The 20,764-nt window shown below is 33.8% G+C and overlaps 1 protein-coding gene across 5 annotated transcripts in view; it reads right to left on the bottom strand.

Moving 5' to 3' along the window:
- The window catches only part of LOC123679729 (phosphatase and actin regulator 4), a 68,688-nt gene that overhangs the window by 21,773 nt on the left and 26,151 nt on the right, over nt 1–20,764 (bottom strand). For all 5 annotated transcript variants that reach the window (XM_045617165.1, XM_045617162.1, XM_045617166.1 and 2 more), the window contains 2 exons: nt 1,988–2,152; nt 710–811 (listed from right to left, as the gene is read on the bottom strand). In XM_045617165.1, coding sequence (XP_045473121.1) covers nt 710–811; nt 1,988–2,152 — 267 coding nt within the window. The remainder of the gene's footprint in view (nt 1–709; nt 812–1,987; nt 2,153–20,764) is intronic.

A 20,764-nucleotide genomic window follows, 5' to 3' on the forward strand; every position in this document is an offset into this window, starting at 1 on the left:
TTTCTGATATATTTAGGTATTTATTTCAATATATTTTGAGTTGATATGAAACGTTGATTCACTATGGGACATAAGAAGTGCGTTCTTTGTGGAGAAACTCGCGAATTGAGTGAAATATCGTATCACTGATATGTTTTCATTTTCGCGCGCTCCATGTCAAATTTGATAGTTTATGTCGGGGACAAAATTTGCTTACTGAATGACGTATATGTTCCCTCTATCTATGTTACGTGGCCATTTGGCTGATATCGTTCTTCTTCGTTCATGCCATACCTTCCTCTTCACAATGAAATGAACATCTATTGATTTTTCTTGAAATATACTAATCTTCTTCAATATGAAATTGAAGCCTCTCAACGCAAAACCTTTTATCTTGAAAAAATCCTAAAAAAAGACTCTAATTGAACTTAAATATTGGGATCAAAAAAATTTTCAATAAAATGAAAGGATTAATACAACAACACATTTTAAACACCAATCAGAGCTACTTAATACGTCACTTTTAAGTGCTACCGTTAGATATATATTAGGTTTTCTAGAAAATAGCAGGAGAGGATTTCGAAATCTGTCATCTAGCCCATTTAGTATCATAATAATTTCGCTCGACCGAGAATATTCTCATCATGATCTCATAAAGTGCAGATATATAGGGATTCGCTCTGATATATTTCCCTCGAATCTGCATCGAAATGGGATAGAAAAAACTCACCTGGTTCGGATTTTATAGGACTGAGTGGACTTTCTGGCAGGAGAATGCCTTTCTGCACCAATTCATCTCTATTAGCTCGGACAGATATTTTTCTTTCTAAGGCTGAAACGAAAAAAGTAGGACGTGAGATTCATCCAAAAGGGAAGAATATCTGGAGATGGACCAAATTGCGAAATAGTAGACTGTGGAGTCTGCATTCAGTATCTCAGGTTTCTAAGTCATCTAAACTTCCATCATACATAGGGTGTTTTCAATAGATGTGACAAGCATTGGAAAAGGTGAATTGAAAGCGAAAACTTTTAGAGGTCATTATTATACTGGTTTCATTTCTTCATGGAGAAAAATATTATTCTATAATTTTAGAGAACCTGACAATTATGTGATTTTTTGTGGTCACATAATGGTTATTTACTATACAAGTGGGATAAAGGCATCATTACTATATGAGTGTGTAAGTTGAAAACGAGTGCGTAGCAAGAGTTATGTAAGCACACGAATATAGAAATGATGCATTATCACACATGTATAGTAAAACGTTTTATCTACGACTGCCTATAATGAACAAAAAATGAACACAATGTTGTGATTAACTTTTCTCTATTTCAGTATTGTTATGAGTTCATTATAGTACTAAAAACAGTGATGTAATGAACTCATTACAGCATTGATAATGTTTCGTTTTATGGTTGTCTACACTGACTATCAAATTTCAACGCACGTCAATTGTCAAAGTGATATAATTTGGATATAGTGAAATTATATTATTCGCAATTTCTCTCAATTCTGGTGGTGTTAAATCGATTTTGTCAGACATTATTCACAAATTTAATGCGTAATCATAAATTATCTAAAAATTCGTAACGTATGACTCAAATTCAAATTCCGTAGTCTGTCAATTTTCGTAACAGTCACACCAACTGCCAAGATAAAAGTCACTAAGATGTATAATATGAATTTTTCATCGAATTTCGACAATACTTCACAAAGCTTGACTGAAATAGAGAAAATATTGTCTAACACTCGTTGCAGAAGGCAATTCCAACGCTCATTTTGCATTCGTGTTGGAATAGAAACCCATTCTGCAACTTGTTTTAGAATATAATATTATGTCAAAAAGTTCAGGCACAAAAAAAATTCTAGATTGAATTCACATCTATGAAAAAACACTGAGCTGCAAAAAGTTGGAAATGATATTTCGGTCCAATAAAGAAGATATAAATTTACAGAGTGATGGTGAACTTGAGGAACTGTATGAATAAGAATCATAAGAAAACTTACTTCTCGAGACGGCTTCAAGTTTCTCTGACTTCTTTTTTCTTTTCCATTTCCACGGCCTCAAAAGCTTGGATATGGAAAATTTACTCTTTCTTTCTAAAGGAGGTGTCCTTCCACCAGCACTGCCAAGACTGCTAGTTCGGAAAGCCGATCCATTCTGTTTTTTAGCTGAAAAAAAAAATTAATGAATGAATATCTTGCTTTTTAGATTAATTAATGAAAAGTTAATTTTATATATAACATGAACGAAGATATTTATACTTATGTCAGTTTGGCATTCAACACAAATGGTGTGAAAAACATCAAAAGTGTTTCGAATTAGGTGTCTCCTGCCAAACTCATCCAGTGGCGTTTTCTTATTGAAAATCTACACCACTGTCTTTTTTTCGAAAAAATTGTTTCATTTCTGAAATCAACAGAGGTTCATTTAAAAAGGTCTCTTGAATTATTTTCATAAAATGTACCATTTTTAAGATAATCGAGTACAAAGCAAATACTATCCACAAAAATCTGCTTAAAATAATTTTTCAAATTTGCCTGTTAGTAATAAATGAAAATACAAAATAAGTAGTGTATTTCAACGCTATCAGATGGCATTCAATCGAAATAGACACGAAATGCACAATGAAGGATTATGGAAAGTTCTACTTAAATTTTACCTCACAGCTTGATTCAAAATAGCCAGACAAAAAGGCTTAAAACCCGAGTTTATTGACGAAATGTGGTTTTTTCAGAATGCAAACATTCATATTCAAGAGAGAATTCCAAAATCTGCCATGCAGCCTTTCAAGAAGATTATCATATTCATAAATGCAGTGAGAAATATTCAAATCCACTACATTCAAGATTTGTTATTTCCCATTTTACAAGTATTTTTTCCAAGTACTGGTTAATATACAGGAATAACACTTAGAACTGTGTAAAAGACAATAATATAATTACTGCAATGAATTCTTGGTATGAGAATCCTCCCAAGCAATGAGAACATGAATAATTCATGTAGTTGTATGAATATGGATGTCTGTGTTCCTTAGCATATTATGCTGACATTATTCGTTGATGCTTCTCTTCAGGTCCCTTTGATATTTATACAGGCATTACTGATGCTAATGCTGATATTGAAGGCGTCGAATTATTTCAAATATGCAAACAATTCATTCATATTCGTAAGATACCCTCGATTTTACAGATGAGTAATAGAGAAAGGAAGCCAGGATAATAAGAATGGCTATTTTCTCTATTATCTCTTCACGATTCGTCGTTATGATCTACAGGGCGAGGCATAGTCTGTAACCAGTTATATTATAATTTAATGAGAAAAAACAGTAAAGCCTTTCAATAATACATTAATATACACTGAGAGAAGTGTTTACTTGATATTATCGAAAATTCATAATAGTTAATAAATCATTTATTGGATATATGGACGAAAAAATATTAGTTTCATGGAAATGAATAATTTATTTGGAATCCCACCAATAATCATCATTTATTATTAAACTTCATATATTTACGCTTAACTTTTATTAATAATGCTGAAGAAATATCCATTTGAAGGAAATAAATATAGTTGAAGTTAATATATCATTGAGTAATAATTAATAAACCTTATTTATATGTAATATGTATCCATGCTGAATAAAAATAATATTTCAATTCAGTAATGGTTAACGTATTTCTTAGATAATTATTTTGGTTGTTTCTATTATCCGATTGTTAGGGTCTGAGAAGGACCGTTTGCCAAACTAGGTAATTTTTAAGAGTTCATATTGAGGGTATCCGGGTTTGAACCCTAGTCATCTTGATTGCATCTGTTCAGTCTAACCACTGTTCTGCAAACATCACTAATGACTAAGCAGGTACAAACGATCTAAACCCAAAATTCAGAACAGATGTGCTAAGCGGCGTTCAATAAGCCCATAGTAACACATATTTTATGTTTAAGAAGGAAATTCAAATCAAAGGAAAAGTTCAAGGATAGATCCTTCAAAGAGATGCGCTTCTCTTTGAGGGATGTGTCCTTAAACTTTTCCACAGATTGGATCGCTAGAATTATGTTAGTTTGTTAATTATTAATAAATCCTATATTCTGAGTGAATAAATTATTGAATTCTTGTAAGAGTTTATTCATAAATAGCAAATGTTCGTTAACTACCAGTTGAAAATTTGTTGACACTGAATTTATGTTATTTGTGGAGATAACGTAAGTTCATATAAATTATTTATCACCGAAATATATTAAATATTATCAAATACCTTGTAAATAAATATTTTATTCTCTATTAATAAACTTTTTCTGATGCATAATTCAACTATTAATGAATATGTCAAATATAAATCTGCTGTGATAGTTGTGAATAAATAACCTCCAAATAAGTGTTTATTAATGAAAAAATATGGATTTCTCTCAGTGTATACTCATTCTTAAAACTGTTTTTGAATTGTAAAAGCGGCTTGTGTTAACAATTATGAGGAACAAGGGAATTGTTGTTTTACCACATAACTCAATAGAATTACACCAGCAGTGCCATACTACTTTTTCTTCGTTAGTAACAAGCTTCAAAAGTGCATGTCGAAATTTCGAAAGATATCGAAAGATAGAGTTGAGTCTGGACTGAGATAAGTGACGTTACATTTGTTGATGATCGAAAAATGGATAATAATGAGTTTCGTATATTCATAAAACACTGTTTTATGAGAAAAATATTGCGCAAGCGAAGCAATGTCTTGATAGATGTTATTCAGGCTCTGTACCATCGATAACAACTGTTAAATCGTGGTACGATGTATTTGAACGTGGTTCAAGAACCACCGACGATGCACGAATTCAACAGTTGTTTCAGAAAACAAAAAGTCTACGTTTTGAGCGATCGTATATTGAAGTTGCTGAAGAAAGTAGTGGAGTTAGAGATATAAAAAAGGCAGTGTATTCACTATTTTTCTTGAACATTTATCCATGAAAAAGCTTTGCCCTTGCTCGCCGCTTATTAAAAGCAAAAACGCATTGTCAATACCGAACGCTGTTTAAACGGATGACAGTGAATTTATTACAATAGATAATTGGAAGGCAACCAAAATCTCAAACAGCAGCTGGTAAGGTTATGGCGTCCGTATTTTGGCACATGCATGATATACTGTTCATTGACTATCTTGACAAAGGTAAAAACCTCAATACAATGCACCTTGTCACAAGCAGATGGAACATGGTCAAGTTGAACTGAGATGCATAGAAAACCTGGTGTGTCTAAGTCTACTTATACCTGAAAAACTTTTAGACAAAACGGGAGATTTTTCAGATTTATACCTACTTGATTTCGACTGATCGCGTCTGTTTCAGATGGCGCATACAGCGTTTATATTTGACATTTCTCTCTATTCTCGGCTCTATATATTGGGTATAGAATATAATTTTGTATTATATGCTTGTGACAATCTTCTATACTCTGAATAGATCAATAGCAGTATGTTATTATATTATATTATATTAATATCATTAGAAAATAGGAAACTGAATTCAATTTATTGTGAAAGTTTGCAGTGTCTAAAATCTGTATTTCATTTTTAAACGGCACCAGACAGATAGCGGGAATTCGAACAATTCTGAAGAGCGCCACCTTATAAAACTCTTGTAAGCAGAACACCAAAGCAACAGGTGGATTATATCAAAAAGTCTGAAACAGAATCGAATCTGTACACACACCAGGGATTCTATGCATCTTAAATTGAACGAATTGAGGTTCTAACTTCTTAAACAACTACCTTTTTTTCTAGATCTGTCTCAGTATGTAAGACAGCATTGTGTATGCCTGGGTTTTTCAAAGAGAAAAATAAGGCAAAAACTACCAACTGAAACTGTCAGAATTTGGCACGCTCATTCATTAATTTCGATTGAATAACCCGTCAAGGAAAAACTATCATTCGATGAAGATGATCGTCCCTGTAGATATTTCAGGAACCCAAAGCCAGCGTGGGAAGATCACCTCCAAGAAAGTTCCTGATCCATTGAACTTTCAATATTTAGCGATGTTATTTTATGCTCTGGGTCTCTTTAAATGGGATGTTGTTTTCGACTGGATATTTGTATGAGTCATGTGATCATGGCAAATAATAATTACTTGTTCTGAACGATTACGTGAGTTGTTCTTCAATCTACTCTATAACTGTGGTGACGTAATGCATTATTATTATTTTTTTTGTCAGTCATTGAGCCAATCAAGTCTTCAACATTGCAAATAACTGCAGTTTAATGACAATGGAAAGATGTTCGTCCTTCAGACTATTCCAAAGTCTAGTCGAAAAGTATTCATTTGTGATTTGGATAAGGAATGAAACAAATATTCGTTTTTCTCAGAATATGAAAATATTGCTGAAATAATCAAAAAATTAGTTTATGATTGCACGTTTCAAATTCCAAGTGATTCAATAAATTTCGGCAAAACAAAGTGACAGGTACAGAGATTTCTTATAACATCGTTATAGAGCTCATCAAATGTCAATTAGTACAAAGGAGCAAATTAAAGATCTAACCAATAGTTTGGGAGATGTGGTCATTTTATTGAAGTACAGATCTGTTTTAATTGAAACTTGAGTTGTCAAATAAGGTCATGAAAATTTCTGTGAAAATCCTTCATGATCGTATAAATGAAATATAAAATTAAATTTCAATCTAGTCCGATATGTTGTTATGGAATAGACATTTATGATAAAAATGCAGAAGTTATTCTTTCACGAGTTTAAAATTCAAAAACGAGCCACGAAGTGGCATGTTTTCGAATGAACGAGGTATAATGGGCCCTCTGTATGAGTATTATACATATACTAACTAACAAATAAACTGTAACACCCAGAAGGAGCTGTTTAAATTTTAAATTTTTTTTTGGTAAAACATGAATAGTATAGCAAGGAGTAAATGATTGAATTTGGAGAAAAAATCGTGAAGATTTTTTCATGTAAACAATTTTTGTTACTTGAATATTGTAGTTGTTTTTTGCAAGTTTTTTGAATTTTTCAACAAACCAGCTGTTCGAGGAGATTCAAAGTCGATGTTTAGTTGTTGTTAAAATGCCAAGAGCACGTGAATTTATTGCCAGCTATGTGAAATTGAAAGAGGTCGAATTATTGGTCTACGGGAGGCGGGGTTGTCATTTTGAGAAAACGCTAACCGTACGAACAGAAATCCAACTACTGTTATGAGATGTTGTCAAGCGTGGTTTGATAATGCCCATAATCGAAGAAGGGTAGTTACTGGACGTCGAAAGGGCACAAATAAAGTTCAAGATCGACGTCTAAGACTTATGGCCATTATAGACCGATTTGCGACAACTCGATCTTTCTCAGATGAGTGGTTAGGAGAAAAAGGTCATCCTGTAGCTGTCCGAACGGTTTACCGCCGGATAAGGTCTGTTGGACTGCAGCATTATCGACCCTATCTTGTGTTACCTCTGACAGTTGAGCATCGCCGGCAACGATTACAGTGGTGCAGAGAACGTCAACATTGGAATGTGGAATGGCATCAGGTCGTCTTTTCTGATGAATCTCGATTCTCTTTGGGTGCACATGATGACCGAAGAAGGGTTAGACGACGTCAGGGAGAAAGACGTGAACCTAAGTATGATTGTTGATCGTCATGTACACCGAACAGTAGGCGTTATGGTATGGGGTGCTATTGCACAACCAAATGGGACACCTTTAGTCTTTATTCGAGGTAACATGACAGCGCTGCGTTACCTTCAAGAAATAGTGGAGTCGAATATTCTCCCTTACCTTAACCGGCTCGAGTATCCAATATTTCAGCAGAATAATGACCGAACTCATGTTGCCAGAGTTACTTCAAACTTTTTCGAACTGACCCATGGGAATCCTTTGCCAAGGCCGCCCAGATCTCCCGATCTTTCGCCCATAGAGCATGTTTGGGACATCATGAGTAGAAGGCTTGGAAATTTACCCCAGCCCTCACGGACTTTGGAGGCTCTGAGACATGAACTTAGGACAATATCTCTCAAGAAGAAATAGACCATCTTATTGCGTCAATGCCGAGACGTGTTGGGGAGTGTACAGATAATCGCGGTGGACAAACACATTATTAACAAATTCATTAAAAAAAATTGTGAACCCTTCGTTTTTTTCCAAATATCAATATTTTACTTTTTGCTATACTATGTTTCACCAAAAAAAATTAACATTGCAGTTTCTTTGTCAGTTAGTATACATTATCTGGATGGGTGACAGCTCGATTGAACCCTTCAATGAATTTCTGAAAAAATCATTCATCGGATTCTAGGGCTCAAAAGGTCAACGTATCATTCTGCAATATCAAGATCAGGGACAATTCATTCAAACTTAGTAAACAGTTGACTAACGCTCAGTCAACCATTTCCTACACGCAAACTTACAGTTAAAGCTATCGATGTTTTATGCTCGAATCTATTTCCTGATGGATTACGATTGGTCGGTAGCATCTTGATATAACAATTACACGAAAAAATGGCTCGGTTATGAAAGGTCGATAATAGCACATATTTCCTCAGATAAATCTTAATGGGTACTTTATCCAGATTCCCCAATTTAAGTACACCTACGTAAGTACGTAATTTTTAGCTCCAACGATTACGTGCATTATAAAGAGGAAAAATTGGAATGGAATGTTTTATTCAGGAGTAAATGATATTGTTACGTCGAACTCTAACATATATCATGTAATAATTGTTCTATTTACCGTATGTGAGGTCAATCTTAATTAATTTTTGACAAAAAGGTGGAAGATTATGTGTAGAAATGGATTCGTAGTTTTTATGCGATTTCTTTTTTGAGGTAGAGTAGCTAGTATGTCAAAGCAAAACGTATAAGCTTAGAAACGAATTGTAGATTGTTTTCGTATAATTGATTTTTCATGGTCAACAGACATCACAGTATCGCTCAAAAACACGTTCAGGTAATTAAATTTGCAACAATGTTATTGTTTCACGTGCAAGAGTAGGTGCTGAAATGTGTTTACAGCTTTCAATTCTCACGTGAAAATGGTTTATTTTTTCTTTAGTTTCATATAAGTTATCAAATCATTTAAAAAAAGGGCACTGACGTAAAAGCAGGAGCTTTTGAGTTTATTTATCCGACTATTGAACCATTTGGAACAGTAGAACTGTATAATGGACTGGTTTTCCAATAGCGATAATACAATTGAAAAATATAAAGGGTGTTTCCACATAGGGATTCACGGCTTGGTTTGATTTTCAAGCTATTTGGCTTCAGCTTGACTTGATTTCAAGTTAAGCTCAAGTCAAGTAGTGGTTTGTCAATCTCAAGTCACATCAAATATTTATTTATCAAGTACTTGAACTAGCAGTTTTATTGTGTAGTCTCACATCAATAAGAAATGATGAAATGAAAAGAAAACTTGAAAAAACCACTTATTAAACTCATTGTATAAAAGAACCAAAAATATCAACTTTTTTGAAATAGAAACATAAATTGAATCACTATGAATCATAACAAAATAAAAAATATTATTACCTCCCGGCTTTATTTGATTTCATAATTTTCCATCCAGGATATAAGACACATGAGTCATCTTATAGATTTGTCGCCTATCCTATTGGGGGTTTTTGTAACTGTAAGAGCAGCTCTGGAATATTGTCTTTCAACAGGAGTTGAAGATGCTGGCGTTGATAAAAAATCCTTGGCCATTTTGGTCAAGTTTGGAAAGATATTTCTGAAACTACCAAAATCTACCAATAGATTTCATAGAAATGTGAGAAAACTGCTAATAAAATCACACTGGCGAATGCTTCAGTCTTTCGGCGCTCGAGGAATACACTTATTTACTCTAAGCGGCACGAGATTGCAGAAATATATGCCGTGCGACGCGTGCATATCAAGCTCAAGTGATATCAAGTAGCTTGGTATCAAGTCAAGCAATAAATATCTAAAATCAAGTCAAGTCTAGCTCAAGTATGTAGTTTTTCAAGAGCTTGATGAATCCCTACTTGAGATTATTATTTCATATTTCATTCGTCGTTTTTGTGGTAACGGAAATATTGGGTAATCTTTTTTAGATTTTCGTCTTGAATTTTCTATGGTTCTGGTTATGCGCTCAAAATCAATCTGGCTATTCGCTCAATATTGCACGAAACTTGTTATTTTACATCTAAATTCAAATTTTCATCTCAATATAATCTAGTTTTTGAATCGACAGGAAAACAAAATTTCTAACTGCCATATAGAGGATATAATAATAACTATTAGAAAAAAATATCATCGATTCGAAGTCATTCCTTCAACTAGAACACAACGAAATAAAACATTAAACTTTCTTCCGGTCTAAATTTTGACATCCGTTTCGAAACATCAACTCGTGCCATAAAGTAGATTTACCGGAATTTCTACGTGAATAAATTTCAATTTGTAAGACACGAATATGGATCTAGTCGGCTCGATCGACATTTTTCACACCTGAGACGATCCGCTGACATTATAAGAACTGACATGCCCGTTCAACTCTTCCAATTGACGTTGACGTTTCTCGAAGATCCCAGGTTGGAATCCAGCGTTCGCAATTCCGTACATGAATAACAGGCCAATTGAAAAGTCCCCGGTCTACCATAGTTTTTTTTTTTGCAAAATTCGATTTTATTATTCAACATAATTGCCTTCGAGAACGATACATCGATTATAGCGATCTTCCAAATTTTCGATACCATTTTTGTAGTACGATTCGTCTTTCGTTTCAAAATAGGCCTCAGTTTCGGCGATTACTTCTTCATTGGCGCTGAGTTTCTTTCCAGCGAGCATTCTTTTGAGGTCTGAGAAGAGGAAAAAGTCGTTGGGGACCCGATCTGCCGAATACGGTGGATGCAGAAGCAATTCGAAGCCCAATTCAGGCAATTTTGCCATTGTTTTCATGGATTTGTGACACGGCGCATTGCCTTGATGAGGCAGCACCTTTTTGTCTTCAAATGGGGCCGTTTTATAACGATTTCATCCTTTAAATGATCCAATAACGGTATATAATAATCGCTGTTGATGGTCTGGCCCTTTTGGAGGTAATAAATGAATATTATACCTTGCGCGTCCCAGAATAGTGATGTCATAATCTTGCCAGCTGACTGTTGTGTTTTTCCTCGCTTTGGATTCGGTTCATCGTGTGCAGTCCACTCAGTTGATTATCGATTGGACTCCGGAGTGAAATGCTGGAGCCATGTTCCATCCATTGTCACATATCGACGCAAAAATTCAGGTTTATTGCACTTAAACAAGCTGCAAACACTGCTCAGAATCATTAACACGTTGTTGCTTTTGATCGATTGTGAGCTCACGCGGCACCCATTTTGCACACAGCTTTCTCATGTACAAATATTCGTGAATGATATGATGTACACGTTCAGATGATATCATCACAATGTTTGATATCTCGATCAAATTCACTTTACGGTCATTCAAAATTATTTTGTGAACTTTTATATTTTTTTGTCGGTGACAGCTTCTTTTGGGCGTCCACTGCGTTCGCCGTCTTCGGTGCTTATTTCACCACGTTTAAACTTGGCATACCAATCAATGATGGTTGATTTTCCTGGTGCAGACCCCGGAAACTCTTCATCAAGCCGAGATTTTGCTCAACTTAATTTTTTCCCTTCAAAAAGCAACATTTTATCAGCACATGAAATTCATTTTTTCCATCTTTTTTTCAAATAACAACGCAATATCTCACAAACTAATGGTCGGACTGCTGTCAAATTTTGACAGGTATCGTTTGAAGGTTGGAACCAAATAAAAATCATATGGATTTAATATGATCTTCGATGCTCATTTCACCATGTTTGAACTTAGCACACCAATCGATGATGGTTGATTTTCCTGGTGCAGACCCCGGAAACTCTTCATCAAACCAAGATTTTGATTCAACTGTATTTTTCCCATTCAAAATGCAATATTTTATCAGAACACGAAATTCTTTTATTTCCATCTTTTTTCAAATAACGAAAGTAGGTACACTCACAACGCAATATCTCACAAACTAATGGTCGGACTGCTGTCAAATTTTGACATGTATCGTTTGAAGGTTGCTGCTAACTAAAAATCATAATATGGATTAAATACTATCACCGCCATCTGTGCGTCAGACCGGGGACTTTTCAATTGGCCTAATAAGAAATAGACATCGAGAACGATGCGAATCAGCAAGTAACCAGGTTACAAGATCATTACGTCCAATAATCCGTTCGCGTTTAACTAGAAAATTCACCATTTCAAATTGCCTTCCTCACACTCTACAAAATACATGATGGATCTAATTGAACGCAATTATACTCTTGGTGTAGAAAGTAGAGTACTTTGAAAACCGTTAATTTTTCAATTTGTCGAAATGAAAAGCGAATTTCTCGCTGGATAATAATTACTTAGTCCGTTGGATTGTCATTGATAGCTTCAATCAAACAACTTGAAATTAATATTAAATATTCACAAGAATTCTTGTTATCTCTGGGTTTCCGTATAGGATCTAGGAAAAGAAAATATGTCAAATGCATCCTGATGACTTGTACTAGATATTCATAATATTTATCGTGGCTATTAGTGTTTTCTCATTATTAGAATTGATTATATTTTATTTCATTTTATTATACAGGATTTACAATAAGAGGTTTCGTTTTGAATAGCCTGTTCTCTCACTAGCTGTCACTTCTGAAGATGTCCCTTTCTACATTTGACAAGTTAAAACAACGATTTTATTAGAAATGGAAAGATACATTCTGTTACAATGCATTTGAATCGTTGAAATTCACTATGAAAATGATGAAAATAATGCAGTCATAGTTCGCAAAACTAAAGCACTTTTAGTTCGTCGTGAAGCACCTTCTCAGAAGACAATACTGCAACTGTTGGGAAAATTTGAGCTGTTGGGACAAGTTAGTGATCTGAAGAATCCGTGTGTGTCACTCAAAAACAACTTAGAATATTGCTGGTGCAGTCTGTAGTGTTGATTAAAACCCATATTTGTCGATTCTTCATCGAGTTGAAGCAATCCACAATGGCTGGAATTGGAAGATATTGTTGATGAGGACGACGTTTATTTTCAACAAGACGGCGGCTACATGCCATACAAGTTGACAATAAAAGTTTCCTCGTCGTGTTATTTCTCGAAGATCACAATTGACCACCGAGATTTTGTGATTTAACACCTTTAGACTTTTTTTTGGTGCAACGAAAGATAAAGTCAATTCATAAAAGATGTTTAGCTTTAAATATCTCAGTGGCGGACCATTTTGCTTTAGAAAAAAAGAAATCATAACCTGTATGAACATAAAATTCTCCAACTTATTTATGAATACCCTGTATAGGACTGTATAAAATGTATTTCAGAGGAAATATAGGCAGCACTTATTCTTATTCTCATGAAAGACCACGCCCTCAAAGTTCATTGAAAAAATTACGAAACACCAATAAAAAAAAAGATTAAAGTCATCTATTACTATTGTCAATTCTCATAGTTTTATCTCGATTGCAGATCTTTAAAGGGTGTGTATAAATTAGGATTAATTGCACGAAACTTCAATAGTAATTAGGCTGAGATACTTATGTATTTATGTAGCAAAAGTGAAAGTTGAGATTTTTGAACCTCAATTACGCTGGCATTGACGAAGATATTAATGCTTCTGATGTTAATAAAAAAATCAACTGAATCAACTTATATGTATTTATGAATAAGTTTCTGAAAATTAGCCGTATATCACTGGGTTCTTGACTGATCCAATTTTGATGTTGGAGTAAATGAAGTAAAGAAGAAACGTTCAATTTTAGAAAAATATCAACATAAGTAAATAAAATTGCTTTTCAGTGCTCGAATTATGGAAATAAAATTATTTGGTCCTAATGACACATTCTTGCTGAAATTAGGAAGTATTCGAGTACTTAGTTTACAACAGTGAATTTCAATCTTTTAATAAAAAGCCATTGGTATGGGTATATTAGAATTTTTTTATTTTGCTGAAATTTTTATGGTTCTAGTGAAATTTCCTACAAACCTTGATTTTATTATTAACAGCTGCAAGCAAATTATGAACTTGGTCAGATCCGTAATCACTGAAATATTGAGGATTTTTTTTAGATTCTTCTCGAATTTCGTTTGATTTTGATGATGAGATCACATGAAATTTTGCACAAACCTTGTTTTCATATTTTACATCTACAAGCAAATTTTAGATCTGTAATCACTGAAAGATTGAGTTTTTTTTCTATATTCTTGTTGCGATCAACATGAAACTTTGAACGCCAAATTCAACATCTTAATTCCAATATTCATCTCAACCGAATAGTACGCAATTTTGATTTTTTTTTCATTTTGTATTAAATCAACAGGAGGACAACATTTCGAACGGCCTTATTACGGAACCTCTAGTCGATTTTACCCTCTAACACACGAGATATTTTGAAAATTTCTGGTTTCCAGGTTTTCCGTTCAAGAATTACCGAAATTACGGCAGTACAGAATTGAATTTGACCATCTGTTTATAATAAGTGACCGTTCCAGCCAATTTCCCGCGAAAAACACTGACAGCTTGACGAAATGAAAGTTATCGTTCAAGTGGAACGATCGCCCAAAAATCAACATACAGATCTCTGTATTTCGTCAGTTACGTCATAATCTCATAGCGAATATACTCTCGATTAAAATCTAAATATCCGAAAACAAGAACCAGCCTCGCAACAAAAATGCCCCGTATCCTTTTACAGCTTTATCCTACGCTCTTATCTATTCAAATTTTCAATGTTACCATTGACCCGACAAAGTTGAAATACTTTCACTATTCAGTTTTTGGACCGACAATATTTCGAGCACCTGTTTTGCTGCAACATTTTGGCAATAAACGTAGAATGAAACGTGAACCTAACACAATCCAAATAAATTAACGATAGATTTATTTGGAGAGTAAGTTCATTGAACACCGAGCATACACACACACAGATACGTGGTTCAATTCCAATTAAATCAAGTGTGAGACAAATGAAAGAAAGAAAGAGCGATCGAAGTGATTTAAATCGATTTCCTGACACATTGAGAATTTGACACTAAAGATGGTTTATTTTTGCATTTGAGTCTAACGAAATTTCAGGAAATTTTGTGATCACTTCTGGGTGAAGAAATTTTTTGGTATCCGATTTCAAAATGCCTTTCATATCATTCTGAACAACTATGGTTTCATATCTATCTATCGGTCTCTATATCAGCAGAAGCTGGTTGTAGTGAAGGCATCTCCAATAAGAGGTTTCATTTTGATATAAAAAAGAGTATATTCTTAGAGAAATCAATGGATGTACATTGTAAAGAGGAAGGTATGTCATTAACGATAGAAAACGATATCAGCCGAATGGCAATGAATTAACTTCTACCTTTAAGGTCATGAATCGATTGTGAAGCATTGGCATAGACCTAATATTTCCATGGTCTTGAAGAAAAAAGTCTAAAGGTGTTAAATCACAAGATCTCGGTGGCCAATTGTTATCAACTCTTTGAGAATAATAGGGCCAGGAAACTTCTTTTTAACAAAATTGCGATTGTTTCGTTGTTTGTGTAGCACTTAATGGCCGTCTTGTTGAAAATAAAGTCATAAGTCTATGTAAAATATGATGTAATGTCGTTTGTGGAATGCTTGATTCCCAAAATCATCCAGGAATCGACAAACCTGGCTTTTTGTCAATACTACGGGCTACAGCAGCAATATTCTCAGTTGTTCTTGAGCAACACACACGGTTTCGAATCAGTTTCACTATGTTGTCCCAACATCTCAAAATTTTCCTCCAGTTTCACTATTGCCGCCCTAAGGGTGCTTCAAAATGACTCAAAAGTGCTTTAGTTTTGTGAACTGTCACTGCAAAATGTTCATCATCTTTGAAGTGAACTGTACAATTTCAATTCATTGTTGAAGCGTGTATCTTTTCATTTTTAGTAATGGCGTAGTTTCTACTTGTGAAATGTCAAAAGATGACATCATCCCGATAGCGGGCTATTAAAAATGAAACCTCTAATTGAAAATCCTTGTAGTAGTAATAATGTAATCGATTTTGTGAAGCTTTGATTACACAATCTTTCAAAGAATCATCAAAAAATGTAATTATCAAACTGCAATTAAAAGCTCACGGTGTGAAATAAAAATCACAGTGAATAACCGATTATAACTGATATCTAATTATCACGAGGATAATCGTATTTGTCTAACTGTATGTTATCAGAAATGAATTATCGATGACCATTTTAGACGATTATTTCGTGTTATATTTATTCACATTAAAATATCTACTAGTTTACACAAGAAATTCAAACAGGTCAAAGTATTACAGGAACAATAAAGTAACATAATAGTTATTTATAATACAAGTGCAGAAGGCATTGGTATTCTTCCACGAGTTCAAAATTCAAAAACGAGCCACGAAGTGGCGAGTTTTGGAATGAACGAGTGGTAGAATGAGCCTTCTGTACGAGTATTATACATTATTTTCTCTAATTCATTGCATTTTCATTGAAATTAATGAAATATTTCCATAAATATAATTTAGTGATTTTTGCATTGAAAAATGTTGGTTGGAAGAACTGATTTCTTTAAGGCAAATTGATGAATTGACAGATAAAGCCGTGGCGGAAAGTTCGGAGTACCAATATAGAATAATAAAATATAACCATGAAAACTGTGCGTTTCTGATATATTCTCGCACGATTTTGTTCTACAAGATGTGGAAGAATGAACGGAATAACCACAGAATTGGAGAAATAACCTTTTTGATATTGGAACACAAAACGTTGGAATTGATTTTAAGCTCCATAATAAACAATTGGAGATAAATTTCGGTGGTTTATAGCTCAGTTCATTACGGTGTGCATTATTCATTTTCTGGATTCAATTATAACTTTTTGAATTTAAAAAAAATCATAAAAATAAGTATTGTAAGGATTTGCGGACACACTGACTGACAGACAAATTAGAAATCAAAGTTGTTCGAAATTCGTGTTGCAAGTGGACATTTTGAAATTTTTAATACACAGGGTGTACCAAAAAGTGTAAATGACCAAACAAGTTTTTATTGAATTTTCAGATTGCATGGAATGAATTCAATAAATGAACCCAAGTTTGTTCAAAGTTTCATATGCTTGAAACTTATCGTTTTTGAGGTCTTGTTCGTAAATTCTTTGGAAAACCTTGATAATTCCGAAATTATTGAATTTATTTGAATGAGATTTTGAAAGTGAACACAAGACGAACGATGGTAAGTTACTGACTTCTGATAATCAATGAGAACTCTACTGGGTATTCAAAATGAGGAGATTCATAACTGACCTATTCAAACGTTAACATCGTTTTTTTGAAATGGCACACCCTATCTTCTATTTTTTTAGTATGATTTTATCTTAAACTTATTTACCAAAAGGGAGTCTTCAGGTTTTAAGCATATAAAACCTCGAACAAACTTGCGATTCATTTATCCCATGCAATACGAAATAAAAAACAGGATGTTCCATAAGAAAAAATATATTTTTGGTCATTTACACTTTTTTGGTACACCCTGTGTATTTCCAAACAATTTGGGAATGTAGTTTTTAGGATGGAGCCTAATGATACTGTGTCGAAAAGAAATTCGAAATTTTCAATACTTAACCGTAATAAGGCGTCGCTTCAATGGTAGAACACCCTGTATAAGTATATAGAATTTATTTACTATTCCTTAAGTTAGTACTTCCATGATTTTTCTTTGTTCATCCCACTTTAAATCGTAACATTGTACTTTTCAGCTGAATAAATCTGTTTCTGCCTCGCAGGAAGCAAGAACAAGGAATAAAGCTAAAAAAAAAGCTGGCCGTTGATTACGAAAGTTTTCGGAAAGTTTCTTCAAGATAATTCGTTATGTTCGAGATTGAAACCAGTAGCAGCCATTTCCTGCAACTTTCAGTTCACCTTTTATCTCTTTTTCGACCTTTTGGACCTCATTAGGAACTGGGAAAATGAGCATCGTTACAGTTTTAGAGAAGAATTATTTTCTAAGACAGGAAATTTCGTTTCATGCATTCTTTTCAGGTCTTTTCACCGAAATTGGATGAACAACATATTTTAGGCTTTTCAAAAAAAGTCTGCCTGTGTTCTATCGTTCCGGAAGAAGACTGTGACAATTTTTTTTCAGTACTTTGGTTCGATTACGCGCCAAAGACTTCTAATTTTAAAACAAGGAATGAAGGGGGACATTAACGACGATTTTTTTGCTTCTATTTCCGGTATTTTCCCATTTCCGGTGAGCGAGTGATTTGATACTCCACTTGGGAGATCAATCCTTGTCAATTCTTTGAGACGTAAGAAGAAGTTTGGAATGGTGCGAGTACATTTTTTTACGTCTCTTCAAAGTTCCATGTTTTTGATTGAGTATAATTCAAATATCGAAATAGTTAATACACATTATAAAAACAACAGCTTTATTGGAAAATTGACAAGTAACTCCATGAATTTCGGTTACATACAAAAATACAGAAAATTTTACTATCTCCTCCCATATCAAAGAATATCCAAATCATTCGAACAAAAAGTTTTATGAAATTAAAAATTTCCTGATATTACTTTTCGACGTTACTCTGCCATGGAGGTTTGTATTAAAAATCAGTTACGCAGTCTCATTCTGTTATTAAAGGGTTTTCCAATAGATAGAAAATTCAAAATAGTTATAATGACAATAAATAACTATTATTCTTCCTTTTGAAACTTAACAAATTTCAAAAAATGGTTTAATAATTCCTGATAATAGATTCCAAATTCAAAGATTATTCAATAAAAAATAAATTGTGAAATGATATTTCAATTTCGACTTATTCAAACTTGTATAATAATAATAGTATATTATAAAACAAATTGCAGAATGGGCTCATATTCCAACACGGCAATTCCGTATTAGAATTGCCTTCTGCAACTAGTATTAGATGATAGTTTTTTGAGATATTGTCAAAATTCAATGAAAAATTCAGATTATACATCCTAGTCACTTTTGTATTGTTGGCAGTTGGTGTGACTGTTACGAAAATTGACAGATTACGGAATTCGAATTTGAATCTTACGTTTCGAATTTTGAAATAATTTATAATTACGCTTTAAATTCGTGAAATGTGTCTGACGGAATCGATTTAATACCACCAGAATTAAGAGAAATTGCAAATAATGTTGCAAATCATTTCACTATATTCAAATTATTTTATATTGACAATTGAAGTGTTTTGAAATTTGATATGATCGGAAATCAGTCTAGACAATCACAAAACGAAAAATATCACTGAAAACAATGCTGTAATGAGTTCAGTACAGCACTGTTTTCAGTACTGTAATGAAATCATTACGATACTGAAAAAGAGAAAAACCTTTTTTCTTCTTCCAATTCGAAATATTGAACGATTCATAACTCTGAAACTAATGAAGCTAGAGCCTTGCGGTAATTTTTTTTATTCATTACAAACGAAAGCCTTACAGGTTCGAAATTAAATCATTGTACCCAGTCAATTTCTTCGCATAAAAAATTTTCAAATTTTTTGTTCTTGATATTTTGTATTGAGAAATTATGGTGCAACTTGAAGGATGGTATCACAATTAATTTTAATATCTGATTTCATACAACTAGCTCCCATAATTTTCTAGAAAAGCTCAGGACTGCGGATTTTTTTGATCGACTTTTGTATTCTCTACATTCCAAAACGTAAACGGTAAACATTTCAGGAAGGTGGTTACATCCTAAACTAATCCGAAGTAGCTTTTCTCAAACAGACTGACTTATCTAACAGAACGTAAATACTATTTCCTCATTATTATAATCCTATTTCCTTCACAAAGACTTGCTGTACTCGATATTCCAAGCAATAGACAGTAATTAACCTAAGAAATCCATCCTCTATACATATAATATCCGCACCAAGCTCCAACGGTCTCGAATGAAGGCAGAACGATAGATTAATTAACGGTACAAAATTTCCCCCGCGTCCTGAGGAATTCAGCAGAACCGGCAACACCGCCAACGGTCGTAAGTGAGAGGTGAAGTGAAAAGAGCTAATCGGTAGCATCGTGGGACATTTAAAAGTTCCGTAAACAGCTTTTGATGCAGAAAAAGCACCATTTCATAGCCGAATTACGGCCTAAAATGCATCGCCCACGAATCTCTCTGGTTTTTGGGATGCTGTAAAACGAAATTGAAAGAGGCCGTTTCGACTTTCGGCATGTTCGGGAATCAGGTACAAAATACGTTACACCTGACGATGGGCCGTTGTGGGAGAATGAAATGGGTAGAAGGGCATAAAAAGAAGTGAAATGCACGAGGGGCTTCAGGTTGAACCGTGATGCGGGGGGCAGTGGCGTGCCAACTGAATGCATCGCTTAGGACGGGGAGAAAATCGATAATTCAAATTCCAAGCGCCCAGACATCGTCAATCACCGTTGTTTGATTCTTTTTCGCACTGTACAAGAAAAAAGTTCAGGTGGAAAAAAATTCGATCTTCACGATATGAAAAATTTGATAAATAGAGAGACTAAATATATCTCCGTGTTTGGTATTAATATCAATAATTTGATTTATACAGTGATGAAATATGCAAGATGATAATCTGACTAGAATTACGAATATAAAAAAAATACTAAAAAATTATGTTGATCCTTCAAATGAAATAATAAGAAAAAAGATTATCCCGTATTTTATATCCTACTATTTCAGAAAAATAATCGGGAATTGGTCAATCAAATCATATCAAAATTGAATGGCAATTGTTTCGCTAAACAGTAA

This window comes from Harmonia axyridis, chromosome 5 (assembly GCF_914767665.1).
Source record: "Harmonia axyridis chromosome 5, icHarAxyr1.1, whole genome shotgun sequence".
In the NCBI taxonomy this organism is placed as follows: Eukaryota; Metazoa; Arthropoda; class Insecta; order Coleoptera; family Coccinellidae; genus Harmonia; species Harmonia axyridis.